Consider the following 22588-nt stretch of genomic DNA (forward strand, 5'->3'; position numbering starts at 1 on the left):
AAGAAAGCTAAGGTAACTGAGCTAAACGACTACCGCCCCGTAGCACTCACTTCCGTCATCATGAAGTGCTTTGAGAGACTAGTCAAGGACCATATCACCTCCACCCTACCTGACACCCTAGACCCACTCCAATTTGCTTACCGCCCAAATAGGTCCACAGACGATGCAATCTCAACCACACTGCCCTAACCCATCTGGACAAGAGGAATACCTATGTGTTCATCGACTACAGCTTGGCATTTAACACCATAATACCCTCCAAGCTCGTCATCAAGCTCGAGACCCTGGGTCTCGACCCCGCCCTGTGCAACTGGGTACTGGACTTCCTGACGGGCCGCCCCCAGGTGGTGAGGGTAGGCAACAACATCTCCACCCCGCTGATCCTCAACACTGGGGCCCCACATGGGTGCGTTCTGAGCCCTCTCCTGTACTCCCTGTTCACCCACGACTGTGTGGCCACGCACGCCTCCAACTCAATCATCAAGTTTGCAGACGACACAACAGTGGTAGGCTTTATTACCAACAACGACGAGACGGCCTACAGGGAGGAGGTGAGGGCCCTCGGAGTGTGGTGTCAGGAAAATAACCTCACACTCAAGGTCAACAAAACTAAGGAGATGATTGTGGACTTCAGGAAACAGCAGAGGGAACACCCCCCTATCCACATCGATGGAACAGTAGTGGAGAGGGTAGTAAGTTTTAAGTTCCTCGGCATACACATCACAGACAAACTGAATTGGTCCACCCACACAGACAGCATCGTGAAGAAGGCGCAGCAGCGCCTCTTCAACCTCAGGAGGATGAAGAAATTTGGATTGTCACCAAAAGCATTAAAACTTTTCATATGCACAATCGAGAGCATTCTGTCGGGCTATATCACCACCTGGTACGGCAACTGCTCCGCCCACAACCGTAAGGCTCTCCAGAGGGTAGTGAGGTCTGCACAACGCATCACCGGGGGCAAACTACCTGCCCTCCAGGACACCTACACCACCCGATTTTTACAGGAAGGCCATAAAGTTCATCAAGGACAACAACCACCTGAGCCACTGCCTGTTCACCCCGCTATCATCCAGAAGGCGAGGTCAGTACAGGTGCATCAAAGTTTGGGACCGAGAGACTGAAAAACAACTTCTATCTCAAGGCCATCAGACTGTTAAACAGCAACCACTAACATCGAGTGGCTGCTGCCAACACTGACTCAACTCCAGCCACTTTAATAATGGGAATTGATGGGAAATTATTTAAAATATATCACTAGCCACTTTAAACAATGCTACCTAATATAATGTTTACATACTCTACATTATTCATCTCATATGTATACGTATATACTGTACTCTATATCATCTACTGCATCTTTATGTAATACATGTATCACTAGCCACTTTAACTATGCCACTTTGTTTACATACTCATCTCATATGTATATACTGTACTCGATACCATCTACTGTATCTTGCCTATGCTGCTCTGCACCATCACTCATTCATATATCTTTATGTACATATTTTTTATCCCCTTACACTTGTGTGTATAAGACAGTAGTTTTGGAATTGTTAGTTAGATTACTTGTTGGTTACTACTGCATTGTCGGAACTAGAAGCACAAGCATTTCGCTACACTCACATTAACATCTGCTAACCATGTGTATGTGACAAATAAAATGTGATTTGATTTGGAATGCTAGTCTTAACTACAGAAACATTTTTAAGAACAATCTGAGATGGCGGGTGTCTAACCTCTTTCTTGTGCTTTTTGAGGTGGAATGACCCCCCCCCCCCCCCAACAACAAGTCATGGCTTTGGGGTTTGCCCTTCATGAATAGTGTAAATTAGTGTAAAATAACACATTATGCATGCAGACTCCTGAACTCGTTTATCTTACAAACTTTGCGCTTGTAAACAAATCTTTGTATCATCACTCATTTCCCACATGAGCAATGACTCAGAGCTAAGGGAAGACTACACACATGAGTAATCGTCAATCTACCGTATTTGGTACATATTAGAAGTGTGTCATGCTGACCCGTATCCCCCTCCTGCTCTCCCTCAGTGGTTCCTGGCCAACCTCTCCTACCAAGAGGCCCTGTCTGACACTCCGGTTGCCATAGTGAACATTCTGTCCTCCACTTCAGGTGAGTCCGTACACTAAATATGACTTTACTCAGCTAATTGTACATGTAGGATCTTACAATAGGAAAAAAAACAAAAAAAACATGGATGTTTAAAATAAAATAAAAATGTCATTATTGTTCCTTTGTAAAAATCTTGTTGCAAAGAAATGTTACGTTGTTAGTAAACAGAATGGGTGTTACCTTGTACAGGTTGTTGGTATTCTCACTAGTATTTGTCTCGCCAGGTCTCTTCACCCTCATCTTGGCGGCCGTATTTCCCAGTAACAGCAGTGACCGCTTTACTCTGTCCAAGCTTTTAGCTGTGGCTCTGTGGTAAGCCATGACATCAGCTGAATAATTGTAGTTACTCTGGCTTCTTACTACTATCTGTAGTTACATTGTTTGTCTGGTCCCTTTCCCCATAGCATGGGAGGAGTGGCCCTGGTCAGTTTTTCCAGCATGGACAGCCCCGACGGGAAAGGTGCTACAGGTAACAATGGAGATAAGAAGTGCTCCAGATAAATGTCCTTCCTCAAAACCTGTTTTTGTTTGTCTTTTTTCCTTCCTCCGGTTACTTTTCTATCCCTCTTCATATTGTGTGTATTTGTCATGTCTTGTACTGTACTTGATTTGTGTCCTAGAAATGTGCTATATAAATACAATGTATTATTTAAGCATGAAATCATCTCTAGACGTACAAGCCATACCACGATGTCACGTTTGCTTTTATTGCAGAAAAAAAAATTTGGAGAGTAACCATGAGAAAGGGGATGTAAATTAGCATAACATGATGAAGTCGTGTCATGTTCAGGCTCCCTGTGGTCGGTGGCTGGGGCTGCGCTGTACGCGGTCTACATCGTCATGATCAAGAGGAAGGTGGACCGGGAGGACAAGCTGGACATCCCTATGTTCTTTGGTAAGTAGATCATAGTTAGGTCTTAAACATCTTACTAGAGTCAGGTGTGGCAGCTTGGTCTGTTGCTGATTTTCATATGCTCTTTTCATTGATATAACTCCATATAATGATCCTGAATTGTGTATAAAGTAATTATATTCAATTAAATGTTTGTAATATGTAATATATAACATTTTCACCTGCAAATAACACTAAATGTCAACACATCAGTATTAATAAAGTTGTCATCTTCTCTTATTTGTGTCTCTTAGGATTTGTGGGGTTGTTCAACCTGCTCCTCCTATGGCCAGGCTTCCTTGTGCTTCACTACACAGGCTTTGAGGCCTTTGAGCTGCCCAGCAAGCTAGTGTGGACCTACATCCTCATCAACGGCCTCATCGGCACTGTGCTCTCCGAGTTCCTCTGGCTCTGGTGCGTCTCGGTTGATGAATGAATGGATTGATTGGTTTGATTGAATGACCGCATATGTACTCCTTGTCCACTCTGCTATTCACACTGCAGAAACACACACTGTGCAGAAACATGTATCTTGAATCGGAAAATGATATATTTGTGCGTAACTTGGACTTGCACGTAAGTTATGCATTGAGGTGAATGGGAGATATGCACCAGAATGTAAGTTACCCACACATATCTCGGGTTAAGATTGGTCACTCTATCTATAGCAGTGGTCACCAGTCAAGATCACTTTCACAGTCAAAAAGCAGAGGGTCCGCTTCTCACAGTCCCTGCTCTCTCCTTCCTTTCCTCTGGTGAGACTGACCAGAGAGAGGGGACACCGTCTTCCACCTGATGGTGAAACTCAAGTCAGACCGCATCTGCGTCATGCACAGATTCATGTTGTTCCTATGACCAAAGAAAGTGAAATATTCCTCAATATTAAAATAGACATGACACGCTGATAATAATATTTTTTTTAAACGCAGGCCTATCGATACACTTGGCTCCTCATTCATTGCAGCTGCAGCATGAGTGGAAGTATGGAGAAGCATGTTATGTAATGATGTTGAATAAAAAGTGTTGATGGGACTGAATAAAAACCTAGACATGAACGCACTCCTAAAAACAGCAGCTCTTTGCTGTATTCATGAACAGTCTTTCTCTGGTCATGGTTTTGAAAGTTATGAAATTTCAGTAGGCTGGTATCCAATTTTGGTCGTGGAAGCTGTAGGCACGGTGATTTGAGCAATCCGATTGGCCAGCGCAGTAGGAGATCAACCTGTTGGTGACCATGGGGCTATAGTGTGATATGCAGAGTTATGCCAAGTGATACATTTTTATTTATTGCGTAAGAGGAGTATTTTTGCATTTGATTCAATTGCAACCTTGTTGTGTGTTCAATATAATGTTGTGTGTTCTCTCCATAGGGGCTGCTTCCTCACCTCCTCCCTCATAGGCACTCTGGCCCTCAGCCTCACCATCCCACTGTCCATCATAGCAGACATATGCATGCAGAAGGTAAGAGGGGGCACTATTATTACTGCATGTCTGTTGCCATCACACCCTTGAGCATGGCTGCTCTACCAAAGGTGGTGTATCAGTTTATAGGTCAAATAAAGTGGAATTGGTTTGTGATGGATGCTTTGTCACATGGCACTTAGCGTAATTAATTTTATGACAGGGTGTCATCTAGCAAGGTTATGAGTGAGCATTGTCTGTCTGTCTGTGGGGATCTAACTTTGAAGCCTTAGAAGCTATTCCCTTCGTAGACTGCATGGGATATAGCATCATTTGAAGTTTAAAAATAGCATGTTTTTTTGTGTGCCAATAGTTAGAAAACTCCCATGCTTCTGATGTTGGATATCCAGTCTGTTGAGATGTCAAGTCAACAACTCTCATTTCATAAATACATGACATGCTAGCTAGTAACACTGAAGTTCAAGTACAATGCACTCATCTTATAAGAAGCCGCCCTTCTGAGATGGTGGTGATTGTTATACATGTAGCTTTATTGCAAGTATTGGAATGTTTTTGACCCACTGTTAGGCAGCTGGCACTTGCTGTACATCTATAGGTGTACTATATAAGCAGCTATCACATTCTTTATTGCTATATTTCGGTCCCCAGGTGAGTTTCTCCTGGCTGTTTTTCGCTGGAGCGGTTCCCGTCTTCCTCTCCTTCTTCATCGCCACTCTGTTATGCCACTACAACAACTGGGACCCCGTCATGGTGGGGCTACGAAGAGTGTTTGCCTTCATATGCCGCTCGAAACATCGGATTCAAAGGTACTGGGAAAAACACTTGCTACTCTTTGTATTGTTGCCTACTGTTTACTTGGCCAATGCTTTGTAAGGTTTGACTTTCACAGTAATTGTGTACACACACACACACACACACACACTTAAATTTGCCCAAATTGAAATGTGCCCCGTTGAATCCAGGACAATGGATAGTGTTAGTTGCCGTTAGGCTTGCTGGGATTGTCTTTAAATTATTTTGCTTTTATGGCGCTAATTTGATGTATTGTGATTGCACTGAATTCTTATCTGAATGCTAGTTGTTCCCATTCAGGTAGTGATTATGATCATGGTCATGGCCTCTTCCCTCAGATTGCCAGAGGACAGTGAACAGTGTGAAAGCCTTATTCCCTTACACACTGTCTCCCATGACAATGAAAGCTTCTGCTCGTGATCCACCAGCCAGTCACAGGGTAAGGAGACACAAATTAAATTGTTCTATGTCCTGTTACAATCTGAGGTTACCTACATAGAGCCATGACTACATGGAACTCTATTCCACATGCAAGAAGTAAAATTTGATTTAAAAAACAGATTAAAAAAACACCTTATGGAACAGTGGGGACTGTGAAGCAACACAAACATAGGCACAGTAATAAATAATAAACCTGACTCCCTTCAACTCTGCTCGCAAACATGCATTCTTTGGACAATAAAATTGACAAGTTATTGGGAAGATTAAACTACCAACGGGACATTAAAAACTGTAACATCTTGTTCATCAAGGAGTCGTGACTGAATGACAGCAATATCAACATACAGCTGCCTGGTTATACGATGTACCGGCAGGATAGAACAACACCGTCTGGTCTATGTATTTTTATAAACATCAGCTGGTGCACGATATCGAAAGGAAGTCTTGAGCTATTGCTCGCCTGAGGTAGAGTTTCTCATGATAAGCTGCAGACCACATTACCTACAGAGAGAGTTCTCATCTATATTATTTGTAGCTGTTTACATACCACCGCAGTCAGAGGCTGGCACTAAGATAGCATTGAATGAGCTGTGTTCCGCCATAAGCAAACAAGAAAATGCTCACCCAGAGGCGGTGCTCCTAGTAGCCGGGGACATTAATGCAGGGAAACTTAAATCAGTTTTACCTAACTTCTATCAACATGTTAAATGTGCAACCAGAGAGAAAATAGCTGGACCACCTATTCTCCACACACAGAGATGCATACAAAGCTCTCCCTCGCCCTCCCATTTGGCAAATCTGATCATAATTCTGTCCTCCTGATTACAAGCAAAAATGAAAGCATGAAGCACCAGTGACTAGATCAATAAAAAAGTGGTCAGATGAAGCAGATGCTAAGCTACAGGACAGACTGGAATATGTTCCAGGATTCCTCCAGTGGCATTGAGGAGTACACCACATCTGTCATTGGCTTCAATAAGTGCATTGATGACGTCATCCCCACAGTGACCGTACGTACGTACCCCAACCAGACACCATGGATTACAGACAGCATCCACGCTGAGCTAAAGGCTAGAGCTGCTGCTTTCAAGGATCGGGACCCTAACCTGGAAACGTATAAAAAACCCTGCTATGCCCTCTGACCAACAACAAGACCGCCTTTAGGGAGGAGGTTAGAGACCTGGCTGTGTGGTGCCAGGACAACAACGTCTCCCTCAATCTGATAAAGACAAAGGAGATGATTGTGGACTGAGCACGCCCCCATTCTCATCGATGGAGCTGCAGTGGAGCAGGTTGAGAGCTTCAAGTTCCTTGGTGTCCACATCACCAACAAACTAACATGGTCCAAGCACACCATGACAGTCGTGAAGCGGGCACAACAAAACCTATTGCCCCTCAGGAGACTGAAAAGATTTGGCATGGGTCCTCAGATCCTCAAAAGGTTCTACAGCTGCACCATTGAGAGCATCCTGGCTGGTTGCATCACTGCCTGGTTTGGCAACTGCTCGGCCTCCAACCACAAGGCACTACAGAGGGTAGTGCGAACGGCCCAGTACATCACTGTGGCCAAGCCTCCTGCCATCCAGGACCTCTATACCAGGTGGTGTCAGAGGAAGGCCCTAACAATTGTCAGACTCCAGCCACACTAGTCATAGACTGTTCTCACTGCTACCGCACGGCAAGTGGTACCGGAGCTCCAAGTCTAGGTCAAAGAGACTTCTAAACAGCTTCTACCCCCAAGCCATAAGACTCCTGAACATCTAGTCAAATGGTTACCCAGACTATTCACATTGCCACACCCCCCTCCCCTCTCCACACCACTGCCACTCGTCATCCATCTATGCATAGTCACTTTAATTAACCCTACCTACATGTACATACTACTTTCTGTCGGTTAGGGGCTCGTAAGTAAGCATTTCACTGTAAGTTCTACACCCGTTGTATTCGGCTCATGTGACTAACATTTAATTTGATAAGACACAAATCTCCTCTATTTGTCCAAGGATATTTGCCACTTATCATCTGGAAAACACTGGATTCACTCACTTCCTATAATCATGTAATTTGTTTTGTCTTTGAACATCTGTTGTGCATTTATCTACTTCAATGTTTAGACAGTATTGAGTGAGAGAGGAAGGACAGGAAGGACAAGTAAATATTTTAGATAAGACCATCGCCCACCTACTCCAAGGGATCTGGATTTCACCATGTGAAAAGATGTAATTAGTTTTCCATTTTCAGGGTTTTCAATACATTTTAAATGAAGACATGGTGTCTCGTAGATGTGCTGTTGGTGAATGCTGTATTAGAGCCAACCATTGAGTACTTATTCCGAGCTTCCAGACTATTGAGGATTTGTCTGATAAATACCCTCCCCCTTTTACCAAGGTAGACATGCAGCTAGTATTCTGCTGGATTTATGCTGATGATTATGTAGCAAAGTTTTTTTTTTTCTCAACGCAACCAGCTGGAGGCTGTCAGTGGTTTTCATAGCAATGATGACTAAAGCTGTGTTTGAATACTCATACTAACTGCACTAACTGTTCTATTTGTGACGTAAATTGAGTATGTAGTATGCTTATTGGTTTGTTAATTTGTTAACTTCTCTAACCTTACGAAGCACGTAGCATATCATTACAGCAGTTGCTTTTATGTACCGGTATGTTAGCTAGATACCGTCCTAACGTTAGTTGGCTACTAATATATAGAACTTACCAGTATATTAACTATATGCTATCGAACTACCCAGCGTTTATTGACTTGATTATTCACGTCATTCTTAGCTTAGCTAAGTGGTATAGTTGTGTGTTCTCAATGGATATTGTTAATGAAGTTGTATGCTAACAAGCTAAGCTAACAAGAAGTTGCATAGCAACAGCATCAACTTCCGGTAGATAGGCAACACCGCTTTAGTCACAATGCGTTTGAGACCCTCCCTGGGGCCTCTAACGACCTGATATCGGCAAGATAAAAAAATATGTGAACAACAGGCACATGAAATGGATGTCTTTCAGATCTCCCTTTTTATATCAGAATAAGTCAGTGAGACCTGCAAACATCTGTCTCCAATAGAAAAACAAGGTGTACGCTCACCTTTTCCTGTCTCTCACCAGATCGTGAATACAGTGCGGAGCGGCATGCTGAAGTGACAATCTTGAAGCAACCAATCAGAGACTTTGAACTACGTCCAGTGCGTCTTATTCAAACGATTTATTCTCTGCAGTGTGGAGTTGACGTTCCATCTCTACAAGATGAACTCTTTTTACTTTGTACAGTGTTGATGCGACTCGTTGTTGACTGAGATTGTGTGTTTTGCTGTGTTGGATGTGTAAAAAGAAAAACTTGATGGTACTGAAGGTGCCGGCCTTTTATCAATGATTCATTATGGCCACTTCAATTGGTACACGTTTAAATAAAGGGACAGAGTGGTTTTATAAGGAGAAGAGCAAGGTTGTTATTCCAGCGGCAGCAATTTCTAACAATGAAAGGGTCTCTGCTTGTTCACAGGAGTAGGTGTGGGAGCAGGCAAAATTAATTATCGTTAATGTAGAAATAGTTTGGGTGGAACAAGTTGGTCATGGATTTGATCATCAGGCTATTAGGTGACATCTGATGTAGAGATCTGGGCGTATTCACAAATGGTCACAGAGTTAAAGTATTGATAAAGGATTAGTTTTGCCTTTTCGATCATAATGAATAAGGATTTATCGACAGGGAGGATCTGTCCCTTGATCAGCACTCTTGAGACACAGAGAAGCAGTTCCTGTGAACAAGCAGTCTCAGATAAGGAGACTGCACTACAGCCTATGAACTACCGCATTTGATTTCTCCCCCATATTCTACATCTCTCCATCTCTGGCCCCTGGCAGCCAGGTAATGCTGGATCATGAAGGCAAACTGTGATGAAGCCTTTTGTATGTGTTAGCATGGGAATTGACATTAACCCCTCGACTAAGCTAAGCTGCTCCACAGAAGTTATAATGCTGTTGCCTTTCCAACCGAAAACAGTAACCATCTCAAAACAGGTGTAAATACTGTACTACGCCATGAAATTCGAATTATGTATTCTTACTTTAGTTTGTATTTTGAAAAATGACTACTACAAAGACCCTCTGAGTATCTAGCCTTCATGTTCTCCGAAAAATGGTTTACTCCAATGTTTTTTGTTCTTTAAAGTCTTGACTGTTATGACACTAAAAAGGATTTAAGACCAAGTACATGGATTTTCCAGAAGCACTATTTTTCATCCAATTAGATTCCCATAGTCTTAAAAAGAAAATGTTATTGCATCTGAGATTACTCATAACACTTTGGGTGTGTTGCAGAGCCACGAATGGGGACCTGATTTGATTAAATATCTTTCACCTGTTGAAAACTGACAAGTCTATGCTATAATAGAGTTTCTATGTCCAACAATTGTATTTTAGACACATTTTGTTTGATCAGCACATGAAATGCAAATCAATCACCCACTCACCCTTATTCTATTGATGATTTTATTTGACTTAAACACATGTTTGATCAGTTAAAGTGAACTGTCTCTTCTGTAACCCTTGATGTACACAATGACAAAGGGCATGTTATCATGTTATTCCACCAGCTGTCAACCTGTGTACAGAACTTTATGGAGTGTTTGCCCAGCACCCATTGTGGAAGACATTTTATGACTTGAGCTAACTGCAGGAAGTAATAACTTGCCTTGTAAAGTGAAAAAAAACTTCAGCCCCTCAATTGCAGGTTTTTACCTTTGTCCAACTCAGTTGTTACTTTCACATTGTAAAAAAATAAATAACAATCTACCCTAGCCAGTAGCTTTTATTACCATCAGCTATGATTCTTGCGCAAAGGAAACCAGCTGTGAGATGTATTTGGCTGTTTAATACATGTGGTTCCTGTAGCCTATTTTTACTTGTGAAAAACCCAGGCACTCTGGAACTATACATCCTATGAAAGTTGATCATTTGTTTCCTATCTAAACATTTATCAGATTTTCCCCCATATCATCCATGTTGAAGTCTCTTATTGATGGGCGAGGTGCCAGATACATAAGTGCATTGTGTATATATATATAACACGTTTTCAAAAATGTATTGTTTTCATCGGTTCTTACGGAATGTGCGTATATCGTAAGAAGCTTGTTTTTTCTTTCTCAGGTACTTTGGTGGAAGGATGTCTTTTTCCTCTGTCCAATCAGATTTTGTTTTGGTAATTTCCTGTCCTTTTATTAACGGGTCTCTTGAAAAGATGTATGCAGATTTATCTAAGTGTGATCATCGTAGTTTACCCTATCATCACAGGCTCTTTTAAGAGTCTTTGGTGAAATTGCATACGTCCTTTTTCTAATGTTATGCAGCACTATTAAAACTAAAGATTTTCATTCTTGTCTCAAATATTGTTTTTTTAGTTGGTATGACTCCAGTGCTATTTTTCCAAATCCGATTGTAAGATTTTTTTAAATTGTGATTCTTCCCTTATGAAAAAGTACTATAGGATTACTATAAAATAGTATTATACATACAGTGGGGCAAAAAAGTATTTAGTCAGTCACCAATTGTGAAAGTTCTCCCACTTAAAAAGATGAATGAGGGGAAAAAATCCAGAAAATCACGTGGGATTTTTAATGAATTTATTTGCAAATTATGGTGGAAAATAAGTATTTGGTCACCTACAAACAAGCAAGATTTCTGGCTCTCACAGACCTGTAACTTCTTATTTAAGAGGCTCCTCTGTCCTCCACTCGTTACCTGTATTAATGGCACCTGTTTAAACTTGTTATCAGTATAAAAGACACCTGTCCACAACCTCAAACAGTCACACTCCAAACTCCACTATGGCCAAGACCAAAGAGCTGTCAAAGGACACCAGAAACAAAATTGTAGACCTGCACCAGGCTGGGTAGACTGAATCTGCAATAGGTAAGCAGCTTGGTTTGAAGAAATCAACTGTGGGAGGAATTTATTAGGAAATGGAAGACATACAAGACCACTGATAATCTCCCTCGATCTGGAGCTCCACGCAAGATCTCACCCCGTGGGGTCAAAATGATCACAAGAACGGTGAGCAAAAATCCCAGAACCACACGGGGGGACCTAGTGAATGACCTGCAGAGAGCTGGGACCAAAGTAACAAAGCCTAGCATCAGTAACACACTACGCCGCCAGGGACTCAAATCCTGCAGACGTGTCCCCCTGCTTAAGCCAGTACATGTCCAGGCCCGTCTGAAGTTTGCTAGAGAGCTTTTAGATGATCCAGAAGAAGATTTGGAGAATGTCATATGATCAGATGAAACCAAAATATAACTTTTTGGTAAAAATTCAACTCGTCGTGTTTTTCGAGGACAAAGAATGCTGAGTTGCATCCAAAGAACACCACAACTACTGTGAAGCATGGGGGTGGAAACAACATGCTTTGGGGCTGTTTATCAGCAAAGGGACCAGGACGACTGATCCGTGTAAAGGAAAGAATGAATGGGGCCATGTATCGTGAGATTTTGAGTGAAAACCTCCTTCCATCAGCAAGGGCATTGAAGATGAAATGTGGCTGGGTCTTTCAGCATGACAATGATCCCAAACACACTGCCCGGGCAATGAAGGAGTGGCTTCGTAAGAAGCATTTCAAGGTCCTGGAGTGGCCTAGCCAGTCTCCAGATCTCAACCCCATAGAACATCTTTGGAGGGAGTTGAAAGTCCATGTTGCCCAGCAACAGCCCCAAAGCATCACTGCTCTAGAGGAGATCTGCATGGAGGAATGGGCCAAAATACCAGCAACAATGTGTGAAAACCTTGTGAAGACTTACAGAAAACGTTTGACCTCTGTCATTGCCAACAAAGGGTATATAGCAAAGTATTGAGAAACTTTTGTTATTGACCAAATACTTATTTTCCACCATAATTTGCAAATAAATTAATTTACAATCCTACAATGTGATTTTCTGGATTTTTTTCCCCTCATTTTGTCTGTCATAGTTGAAGTGTACCTATGATGAAAATTACAGTCCTCATCTTTTTAAGTGGGAGAACTTGCACAATTGGTGGCTGACCAATTACTTTTTTTGCCCCACTGTATATAACAACAAAAAAAACGTACAAAAACTTGTGGTTCACTCGGACATAATATAGAATATAGCATTCTTATAGTAGAAATATAGCAATAACTATAGCAATGTTATAGTGATCCTATAAGATTATTATAGAAATATTCTGATATACTATAGTATTCTTGAAGGAATAAGATTACTTTCCTAAAATATTTACCTAGCCTAATATTTCCCAAATGATATCGGTCATTTTTTCATTAAAATCCAGGAAGTAATTTTCGATTAATTTGCGCCAAGCCGCGACTTGGGTCAGAGTCAGAACTTACTTACGCTTCCTCTTATTTCAAAGATTTGTATCAACCAGATGACACAAACTGAATAAAATATTAGCTCTAGTAGGTTGATTTTTGTAACATGTTTTAAAGCAAAACCGATTGTTCTTGGGCAATTCAATAACAAGACAACATTTGTTGCATAAAGTGAGGATAAATGCATAGTTTTTCATACATTCTAGATAAAATCGTAAATGTTGCATTTTGTAATATAATTGTAGAATTCTAAATACTGATCCAACTAGCCTAAACACGGTCTCTGGTAAAGGCTAATGCCTAAGCAAATGTTCTAAGGAGGTTAAAAGTATTTTTCGATGAACCACCCCTTTAAGTAAATGTATTTGAATTATAAAACCATTCTCGTCGTCCTTTCTGCCATGACTCAAGTTGTTTGCTTGCTGTACTCCGTTAGATAGTTTTAGTAGTTAATGAGAAATAGTTTCGTGAATATGTTTTGCATACTTATAAGAAAAATAATGATTGCACTATAATATGCATTAAACATTTACATTAAATTAAGCAAAACTGCACAAGCATACAATCAATTTCTGCATGCTGTATTGTTACAATGTTAATACACCTGCTTTTGTATTCAAATTGTGACTAGTTTGCATCCCCGCTGTACAGCTCAAGTCACCCTACCATGCTGTCTCGTAGGGTTGTGACGGCTATGTCTTGGAGTGCTGCTTTTGGGGTTTGGATGAAGGGTGTAGATCCACCAGCCATGATGTCTGGGAATACACAGTATGACAGACAGTTCAAGAGATTTAATACAGATTCATTAAACCACCACCTTCCAACTTCTAATCATATTTTTTACTCTCAATCTCTACTCCACATATTTCTGATCATCATGCTTAAACCAAACACACTCACGGTGAGAAACTGGTGAGAGAGGAAACACAATGTGAGTTTTGGAGATGGGTGTGGATCCACTAGCCATGATGTCTGGGAACACACAATATGACAGACAGTTCGAGAAGGTGAATAGGGATTCATTCAACCACCTCCTTTCATCTTTCCTACTCCCAATCTCTACTCTTCATTCTGGTCATCATGCATAAACCAAACACACAGACACCCTTTGAAGTTGTGTGTCTCATTCTCTCCCTCTTTAGGTTTTTCACCTCGTGGAGCAAACCTGGCAACTCTGAAAATATAGAACATAATGTGCTATCATTACACTTACATGTAATATGCATTCAACTATCAATTGGTAGACACTACAACTGCACCTACTCACAGATACACCTACAACTGAACCTAATCACAGTATCACAGTTTGCAAATGACACAACAGTGGTAGGCCTGATCAACGACGAGACAGCCTATAAGGCGGAAGTCAGAGACCTGGCCGGGTGGTGCCAGAATAACAACCTATCCCTCAACGTCACCAAGACTAAGGAGATGATTGTGGACTACAGGAAAAGGAGGACCGAGCACGCCCCCATTCTCATCGACGGGGCTGTAGTGGAGCAGGTTGAGAGCTTCAAGTTCCTTGGTGTCCACATCAACAACACACAAGAATGGTCCAAACACACCAAGATAGTTGTGAAGAGGGCATGACAAAGCCTATTCCCCCTCAGGAAACCAAAAAGATTTGTCATGGGTCCTGAGATCCGCAAAAGGTTCTACAGCTGCAACATCGAGAGCATCCTGACTGGTTGCATCAGTACTTGGTACGGCAACTGCTCGGCCTCTGACCGCAAGGCACTACAGAGGGTAGTGCGTACGGCCCAGTACATCACTGAGACTAAGCTGCCTGCCATCCAGGACCTCTACACCGGACGGTGTCAGAGGAAGGCCCTAAGAATTGTCAAAGACCCCAGCCACCACAGTCATAGACTGTTCTCTCTACTACCGCATGGCAAGTGGTACCGGAGTGCCAAGTGTAGGACAAAAAGTATTCTCAACAGTCTTTACCCCCAAGCCATAAGACTCCTGAACAGGTAATCAAATGGCTACCCGTACTATTTGCATTGTGTGCCCCCAACCCCCAACTCTCTTTTCCACTGCTGCTACTCTCTGTTCATCATATATGCATAGTCACTTTAACCATATCTACATGTACATACTACATCAATCAGCCTGACTAACCGGTGTCTGTAGGTAGCCTCGCTACTGTATATAGCCTGCCTTTTTATTTTTTACCTACCTATTTTTCACCAAATACCTTTTTTGCACTTGGTTAGAGCCTGTAAGTAAGCATTTCACTGTAAGGTCTACACCTGTTGTATTCAGCGCACGTGACAAATAAACTTTGATTTGACATCTATGGATATATACCAAACTAAACCTGGACTTGCATGCAGGGTGAGAATATTCTGTGGGAGCATCCACAGGAATGCTTACCTTCAATCAAAGAGAGAGATTGTCTTGAGTGCTGCATTTTCTCTTTTGAGTTCACTTATTTGAAAGTTTTCATGGTTAGCTATATTTGCATATTCTGTTTTGCAACTAAGGTGAGGTCCTCACTCTCTGTGTCACTTTGAGGTCTGGCCTGAAAGGACAAAGTTTCTTTGTAAAGCTTACAAATTTAGACATGAATAGGCAACATTTTTTAAAGACCAGCAATTTACACTATTTGTGGTGTTTTTTAGTCTCAATGATTGGAGATGTTTCAGACATAATTATTAACCACAGAAATATAGTTTTTAAATGTATTTGGTTGTGTTGAAGAGAAATCAGATTTTTATGACAAAGTGTTATGCTAACATTAGTGATTAGTATTAAGTAGATGAGACAGGGTTAAATTCACCTTTAATGCATCAACTTTATTCATCAGCAGCTAGTAAGCTAGCAGCTAGTAAGCCGTTGGATCGGCCTGCCGAACAGCTAACTAGCCAGTGGTTAGCATGCTACCTACACATACTAGTGTACTTAAGTGATAACTTCGCTAGCTAACGTTAGCTACATTAGTTGTTATTGTTATAACCAATGTCTTGGTGGTATAACCTTTGATAACATTAACGATTAATAACATTAACCATATATTAATGTCTATTAATTGATAACATTAACCATATATTGTTAGCTAGCTACGTTATACTGTGTCATTATCTGGGTAATGTTAGCTAGCTAGTTAGCTTACCATCCAGAGCCATGACAAACGCGGGATATCTCTTCCCCGCACGCTGCCAATTAACAATACATTCTTTCAAATTGTATTGGAAATTTTCCAGTGCATATGTGTCCATTATACATTTCAGAGGAGTCAGCAGGATGAGTGCACTCCATATGTGTGTCTGGGTTATTAGACACCATTAGACATGCACTTGTCTGGGGACTGGACATGACTGTTTATTTCTGTACCAGTGCTATGGCCTAATATTTACTGTTGCTGTGGTTACACCTATTGGGAACTTTTCCAGAACATGTGTGGTCAGCAGAATAAGTGCACTCTGTATGTGTATAAAGGTCATTAGGCACCATTAGACATGCACCTGTCTTGGGAGTGAACATGCCTATTTATTTTTTGTTTAATTGCTATGGCTCTAAAGCTTCCATGCCCTAATGTGAAACCAAACTAAAATTTGTGCAAGGCTAAAAGATAACGGTGACTAAATGTCAGAGGGGATGAATCATTAACATAAAGAGGAGTTACTATGTGTGACATAAGGATGAAACCTGTGTAAAAAGTGTGTGCCAAGGCTAGAAAGGCAGTTGTTTTCATGAACCAGCTTGGCTTATATTACTCTGTAATAAAAGCCCATTTGAACTCACATGCTCCGGTATTTGAAAAATATTATTGACTGAATATTTCCACGACGATTGTCGCACGTCACATCAAACTCTTCAATATTTTCCACTGGAACAATTTCTGATGTCCCATCTTTTTTTTTATCCACAAGTGCATACATTTTTGGTGACATTTTGCTTCTGCTGCAAAGTGCAAACTGAGAGTAAACCGTTGTTTTATTTGCTCGCGCCCAGTTTTTAAAATTTTGCCCATGCGCACGATTTAGTTATGTAGAGCTTGGCGCCTTTTATGCTTTGCCGGCACGTTATTTTTATTGCTAGCTACGGAATCCGTTTCATAGGCAGTTGACATAATGCAAGCAGTTTTCAACAATTAGTTAATTTGCTTACCCTTGTAAGAAATGCCTCCAGTCCGAGGGATAAGGGGACCATATAAAAAAATGGATGCGTGATGAAAACTTTTCCTTGACAGATCAGGTCAAGCAGGAATATTAAGGTATTGTTGTTGTTATATTGCCTTAGCTCGGTGTGAGCTCTAGAAAACTAGATTTCTTGTTTAATGTAGCTACAACCATATTACTGCTTGGGGTGTTCAATTGCTTAGCTATGCTGTTACTGGTATTTATACACTAGCTGTATATCTGCTAGCTAGATACAGTAACTAGTTAACTTGTTAGCTAGATGGTACATTGTCAGTGTTTTGTATTCAGTGTCTAGTTTCCAGCTAACGTTAGCTACTTACAAACCCCAATCAACACGGCTCTGATTATTTAGAGTTTAATGATGATTTAGTCGCGTGTCAGGTACTTTGATGCCCTGTGTAGGGCGCCGTCTTTCGGATGGGACGTTAAACAGGTGTCCTGACTGTCTGAGGTCATTTAAAGATCCCATGGCACTTATCGTAAGAGTAGGGGTGTTAACCCCGGTGTCCTGGCTAAATTTCCTATCCGGCCCTCAAACCATCACATTCACCTATTAATCCCCAGTTTACAATTGGCATATTTATCCCCCTTCTCTCCCCCGTAACTATTCCCCAGGTCGTTGCTGTAAATGAGAACGTGTTCTCAGTCAACTTACCTGGTAAAATAACGGATAAATAAATACCCTGGGGCATCAGTAACAAAGGGGCAATGCCTTATGGCAATAATGCTCTTTGTTCTGTATCATCACCTGACTGGAACTGCCCTGATAGACCTACTGTCTTGCTGAATTTGCTTGTTCCAACATCTAAATATCTCTTGAAAAAGTTTTGGGGTAATCCATCCCTGACAGCTGTCTCGTTTATTTTGTGATGAATGCCAAAATTACTTAGAAAAACAACCCGAAGGCACAAATTGCTCACACTGTGGAACGTCTTTCATCAGAGAAACAAAACGTTTCTTTTTGTCAATACCTTTTGAGGGACCTTCTGCGAGATACACTGGAGATCCATGGAATAGATATTTTGAGAAAAACAGTGAAGGAAGAGGAATATGATATCGAGGATGTCATGGATGGCAAGATGTACTAGACATTACTGAAAGACAAGAGCCTATCTGCTGATGATTTAACATGAACCTGGAGCTGTGATGGAGTACCCATTTTTAACTCCTCAAATTACTCAGTTTGTCCCTTTCAATTTACCATAAATGAACTGCCTTACATATATCGGAAAGAAAATGTGATGGTTGCAGGACTTTGGTTTGGCCCAGAAAAACCAAGAATGGATAACGTTTTTAAAACCTTTTTATTGTGAATGTTGCGATTTAGCCCAAAACTCATTACTTTAAAGATAATAGTGGGATTCTGAAGAGTACAAAGGTCTTCTTGATTTGTTCCTCAGATGCAATAGCCAGGCCAATCCTTCATTACTGTAAGCAATTCAATCCAGAATATTGAGGCGGCAGTATAGCCTAGTGGTTGATGTGTTGGACTAGTTGCAAGTTCAAATCCCCGAGCTGACAAGGTACAAATCTGGCGTGCTTGGTGTTTGCACCCTGGTAAAGTTGTCCCCAAAGGCAGAGGATATGTAAGATCATATCCTTACTGTCAACAACTGGATATTGAACAATCACACAATCAATTTAAGGATAAGGTATTTCACGCTGCTCACACTGACATTCTGCAAAATGGTGTAAAGGGGTTGTCAACTCTGTTTTTGCTTCCATTGTTCAACATTGTGTTAGGTTTTGTGCTTGACGACATGCATTCTGTTCTCGGCATAACTCGACAACTTCTGTCTCTTTGGTTGGACACCGTGCAACTGTTTGAATCCATGGTACATAGGTCGACAAATTACAGAATTAGACACACTGCTAAATCTCAAGCCGCCAACGGAAATGACAAGAATACCGCAATCACTGCATATAAGTGATCAGCTTCTGTAAAACTCGCTGTGGAAGAACTAATTACAGGATCTGTCCCGTCTCAACCTGTGGAGTCATACGGTTGATTCATTTATGAACAGATTGTTTATGACCCAACTAACTACAACATTTCAGAGAAAAAAAAAAGTATAATACCTCAGTCGTGTTAAAAAATGGATGTTTTGCACAACTGCTGTTCTTTTTCTTTGTTAGACTGAATTGCATTTGTCAAACAAGCTGCTTTGTCAAACAAACCTATTCCCATTGTTGTGGTTCAACCACATGTAATTCAAGCAGACCGTTTGTTCATCAACAGCATTCTAGGCATCTCGTTAAAAAAAATGTGTGTGAAAAAAAAAGCTTTTTCTTTCGAAGATATCAAGTGTAAATGTATTTATGTGGATGGATGGCTTGTCCCTCTGCCAAACACTTATGAGAGAGATTAGTTATGGGTGTTTTTTAAAGAGCTGGTTGATGTTATTGTGCTGATTAATAATGAGAGCTGATTCTCATTTGCAGTGGTGACCTGGCCAATGTACTTTAATTCAGGTCCATCCAGTGTGAAGATATGTTAGGGACGTGCAGCTTCCAGTTAAAACGCATGCATTTAGTTTCACTGGAATTGGGCAATATTTGGAGATCACAGAATGTGTGTTGAATGTCATTGAATCTGTGTTTTCTAATAGTATCACTCATTGATAACTTACCAGGGACATACATCAGTGATGCAAGGCCATCACTTATTATATTGGATTGTGGTTAACATGTGGTTAACATGTTCAGTTGAATAGATATATATATATTTTTTTAAATACATTAACATTAATATTACTTGTCTGGTTTTTACTAAGATGCAACATGTTTTTAATTGATGTAATGTATTGAAAGTATCCATCCCAAAAATCCACACTACTTTAAAAGTAACCTGGCTATACCCATGTTGGAATATAAAATAAATATTGGTTGGCTTTCTTTTTTTGCTTGCAGGAAATGTTTTTTCTTGGATAATATTCATCACTTCAATTAGAATACTATAACAAACCCGACGGGAATAGCCTGTAGGAATTCTTTCAATAACTTCAGTGGAATTATATGGAAAATAATACAGGAATGCTATTTAAATTAAGAATACTATAGAGATGCTGCATAACATTTATACTATTGAAATCTTATTGGATATTTTTTAAGTCATTATAGGTCAAAAATACATACTATAGAGACTCCTATAATCATTCTATATTATTTTCATACCAAAATAATATATCTTAGTATACTATAAGCTAACTATAGGGTATTATAAAAACGTACAGTTTCTTATAGGAATGCTATAGTGCTTTTTCATAAGGTTTGTCCTTTTATCCCCACTTTCTCCCTCAGTTAAGATACTTTTTTTGCCATCTAGTTTACTATTTTTATCTTAAAATCTTTTCAATAACATCACAAAAAAAGTTAAAGCTGGTTAAAAGCTGAAAAAGCCATGAAATTCAAATGAGCACCACAGCCCTAACTGTGCACTACCAAGATTTTCCAGCACATAGCTTCAAAACCTGCCACTTTTCTGTAGCTATGTTGGTCTACTGTGCTTCAAACAACATGTACTCACCACAGGGCCGAGTGGTATACTACGAAGCAAGCTAGATTTACTTATAAAGCTAGCCAGCTTCAGTTAGCTAAACATTCCAGCTCAGGCCTCATCCATAATATGCAGGTGGATATTGCTCGTCTGCCTGCCGGTAACCCTAGCAAGCTTGTACCTGCATGTGCTTCTCGCACATGGCGAGTCAAACGCCAAACTCTTTTTTGAGACAATGCTGGAACATCAATCCATAGGCGGGTCAGTGTCACATTTTAATTTGTGCTGAAGTCAAAATAAAAGTTATTTTGGAAGTTCAGCAGGCTTTGATGTGAAATAGGCTTTTAGAAGTGCCATCTTTATTTGATTATTTATCGTTAATGTCGTTTTTGGTGTGCTTATCAATACACAAGCTGCTTTTTTTTCCCACTCCGAACTATATGCAATCATTGTATTTAGTTATCCAAAAGTTTTACTATCTGAAGTTTCAAATGTATTCTGTCATTACTACATTTGTAATGTGATAGGTGTTTTAACATGACTATTTTTTAACACAAAAATATTAAAGAAAATATTTTATCAGTCGTCTTCCTCAAATGAAGGGGATGATGACGCAATCTTTGCAAGAGGGAGGGAGTCTGATTTCATTTTTCCTCATTTCTAGGCTCAGAGACTTCATTCAGGATCGTTCTGAAGGATTTGTTGCCATAGAAATGTACCTGGCTTAAAGGTGAGCCACATTCGTGGTACCGGTTATCCTGAGTTGAACTCAGAGTTGACCAAAGTTCTCCTCAAACATGATTTGTTGTGTAGGGCTCAGGTTACCTAGGATTTGTTAGCTAAGGTTTGTGTTGGTTCACACTTTATAATTTCGTTCTGTATCTCTGTTATTGGTCAAAGAACTACCTACAAAAGACCCAAGGCTAAACGACTTCTGGTTTACAGTTCAGATATTGTGTTGTATTCAGTGAATCCTCTTCCTCTCTGCTCCCTGATTAGGTTGGAAGATAGCAGTATGTTCATGGTCGTTCATTTGGCCAGATAGTGTTTTTAATTCAGCCTGAGAAGGCCAAAGGCCAAATCAGGGGAGCAGATCTCCACCTAACACCATCTCTTAACAGTTGTATTCATTTTTCAGACTTCTCTATGGCCTACACAATTGAATTGTACAATGGTTTTCCATCCTGAAAGACTAATATAATGTTATTGTTTATTTAACTAGGCAAGTCAGTTAAGAACAAATTCTTATTTTCAATTATGGCCTAGAAACAGTGGGTTAACTGCTTTGTTCAGGGGCAGAACAACATATTTTTACCTTGTCAGCTTGGGGATTTGATCTTGCAACCTTCTGGCTACTAGTCCAACGCTCTAACCACTAGGCTTACCTGCCTCCCCAAATAATAGTGATAGTATGAGTGTTGTTTTTAGTATAGTATGTACAGTGTAATCTACTGTACATCATTACATTGACCCACAATAAGCTATTTTCAATTTAAGTCCAAGAAATCTTGCCAAAAACATTTGAGACTTTTTAAGACCAACTTACGAGTCAGAAACTGGTACAGAGGAAAAACAATAGATCAACTCTTGCATTGTATGATCATTGGTGTTTATGACAACACTAATTAGAAACCACATTCCTGTTTATAGAATGTATATTTCTACTAGCTACAAAAGATGAAGACAGAAGGTAGCAGTGAAATTACGTCAGCAGATTGTCTTGAATATATGGCTTCCAAATACATTTCTGGTTTGGATCCAATCTGTCTCGTCATTGAAGATAATTGCAGTTACATGGACAAATTCCATATCCAAATTCAGCTGGCATGAATTGTAGTAATGGAATTGGACCATAATTGTGAGAGGCTCATGAGAGGATAAAGCTCTCACCTATCCTCATAAGCTGACATTGGGAAATG

At 40.4% G+C, this 22588-nt stretch overlaps 1 protein-coding gene across 6 annotated transcripts in view; it reads left to right on the forward strand.

Moving 5' to 3' along the window:
* The window catches only part of LOC135519887 (solute carrier family 35 member F5-like), a 99876-nt gene that overhangs the window by 20078 nt on the left and 57210 nt on the right, over positions 1 to 22588 (forward strand). For 3 of the 6 annotated variants that reach the window (XM_064945087.1, XM_064945089.1, XM_064945088.1), the window contains exons 9-17: positions 2056 to 2137; positions 2362 to 2449; positions 2542 to 2606; positions 2928 to 3032; positions 3284 to 3443; positions 4400 to 4490; positions 5100 to 5257; positions 5582 to 5682; positions 8798 to 11061. In XM_064945087.1, the coding sequence (XP_064801159.1) occupies positions 2056 to 2137; positions 2362 to 2449; positions 2542 to 2606; positions 2928 to 3032; positions 3284 to 3443; positions 4400 to 4490; positions 5100 to 5257; positions 5582 to 5663 (831 nt within the window). In that variant the 3' untranslated portion in view covers positions 5664 to 5682; positions 8798 to 11061. Of the gene's footprint in view, positions 1 to 2055; positions 2138 to 2361; positions 2450 to 2541; positions 2607 to 2851; positions 3033 to 3283; positions 3444 to 4399; positions 4491 to 5099; positions 5258 to 5581; positions 5683 to 8797; positions 11062 to 22588 lie in introns of those variants that run through there. The other 3 variants (XM_064945090.1, XM_064945091.1, XM_064945092.1) reach the window with 2 other exon arrangements.

This window comes from Oncorhynchus masou, chromosome 29 (genome assembly GCF_036934945.1).
Source record: "Oncorhynchus masou masou isolate Uvic2021 chromosome 29, UVic_Omas_1.1, whole genome shotgun sequence".
Classification (NCBI taxonomy): Eukaryota; Metazoa; Chordata; class Actinopteri; order Salmoniformes; family Salmonidae; genus Oncorhynchus; species Oncorhynchus masou.